This window comes from Acipenser ruthenus, chromosome 44, assembly GCF_902713425.1.
Source record: "Acipenser ruthenus chromosome 44, fAciRut3.2 maternal haplotype, whole genome shotgun sequence".
Lineage (NCBI taxonomy): Eukaryota > Metazoa > Chordata > Actinopteri > Acipenseriformes > Acipenseridae > Acipenser > Acipenser ruthenus.
This window is the reverse complement of record NC_081232.1, coordinates 6210708-6212500: the sequence shown is the minus strand read 5'-3', so window position 1 is coordinate 6212500 and position 1793 is coordinate 6210708. Positions and strand designations below refer to the sequence as shown.

Below are 1793 nucleotides of genomic sequence, written 5' to 3'. Positions count from 1 at the left end.
TATTTAACCAGGAGATTTATTCTTTGAGACTGAGGCCTCATTTACAAGGGGGTCCTGGAACACAATAAAAAGACAATTGCAATGCATAAAAAACTATTACAAAGTACAATTAATACAATGAAAACATGTGCGGTTCAAACTTAATCAGCAGCACACAGATCAAGGAGCAGAATAGATAATCACACATGTATCTGTTAATGTGGACTGAGGCAGAAGCATTGGCAGGAGGTTCTGAGAAATTCTCAAACACGATCAGTTAAATGAACAAGTAAATAAATAACTAAATAATGAATAAATAGTTAAATAAATAAAAGGTGAATCCTCATAAACCTGCGTTTCTGTAAAACGTTAAAACCCTTTTTTATATATTTGTATTACATTTTTAAATAACATACATGTAATCTTATAATACAAACATATTCTCAAATACAGAGTTTAACATTCATACATATATTCATCTAAACCACAGTACCTTCAGTGAGAATTATTACATCATAGGAATAGTATGATAACAGATGTTACACTTCTTAAAAGTCTAGTAAGTAAGCCGATGGGAATATACATTTACTTCTTTGTAATTGAATTTATAAATGGGCCCCACATTTAAGGAAGTAATTTTAATTTAAACCTTTTTAATGCATCATTTTGAAAACATTTATTTCTCTCTTTACAGCGGCAGTTGTATGAAGAATACCTTCGGCAAAGTGTTGGGGACCAGGACATGGCCTGAGGTGTGGGGGAACTGCAATATCTATCTATTGTGCATCTGAGAGAGAGATTGGGGTACACACAGCACCCTACTTTCTTTCTCTACTACATTTAAATAAAGGCGTAATTCTGTGAGACCGAACAGAACTGGACAACCTGATTTGACGAAACCATTCCATGTGCAGTGTGTTCTGCTTGTTTGGCTTTATGAAGCAGAAATAGTTCATTCTTTAGGGTGATAAAAAAAAATGTGGCCAGAGCTGATTCTCTGTATTCTATTAGATAAATGACAACTGTCCGTGCAATACTGCAAACTACAATAAATGCAGCCTTGATTTACAATATTATTATTGTTACAGTTTATTACATATGATATAAATACGGCTTGGAACTTTCTGACTGAAAAAAAAAAAAAATCATCACAAAGCACAAACACCATCCCCAAATTGCTGTCAGCCTTGATGCTATAACAGAACAAACTGATTCCACGACAAGACTAAAACCTGTTCCTGTTCCACATCGAACAAGCTGAAGGTGTCCGAGTCTGTCCGCCCCACGAAATTCCGCCTTAATGGGACCAGAAAACTAGCTTGGATATGCAATACAACACAAGAAATTAACAAGGTGCTAACTAAAAATACGCACAAACCATAAAACCGTTAGGGCTGTACCGATTCACTGTGTATTGATGAATCGCAGTGCTTTCTTTACACAGCATAGCTCATTGTAGTTAAGAACTGCAGCTCTCATCATGCCTCATCACTGCTGCAGATTAGGAGGTATGCTGGGACCTGTAGTTACAGCAAAGTACCTATTCACTGTGTATCAATGAATTACAGTTACAATGCAGGGAGGACAAATTTCATAACAGTTTGATCCATTCCTGGTTTTAATGAGTTTAATAATATATACCTGAGCTTGTTACCTTTACACACTGGCTAATCAAGCTGGTAGTAAAACCTGGAATGGGTGAACCTGCTGTGCAATAGGAGTCGTATTTTCATCCCTGGTCTGTGTGTAGTTACACATTAAAACATTAGAGGTGGGACCAAACTGCCTGGCTTTTTTTATTTTATTTTTTTTTA

The 1793-nt window shown here is 35.9% G+C and overlaps 1 protein-coding gene across 1 annotated transcript in view; it reads left to right on the top strand.

Moving 5' to 3' along the window:
- The window catches only part of si:ch211-11k18.4 (uncharacterized), a 15551-nt gene extending 13758 nt beyond the window's left edge, over positions 1-1793 (top strand). Inside the window, exon 12 of the mRNA XM_033998204.3 lies at positions 674-1793. Coding sequence (XP_033854095.1) covers positions 674-730 — 57 coding nt within the window. The 3' untranslated portion in view covers positions 731-1793. The remainder of the gene's footprint in view (positions 1-673) is intronic.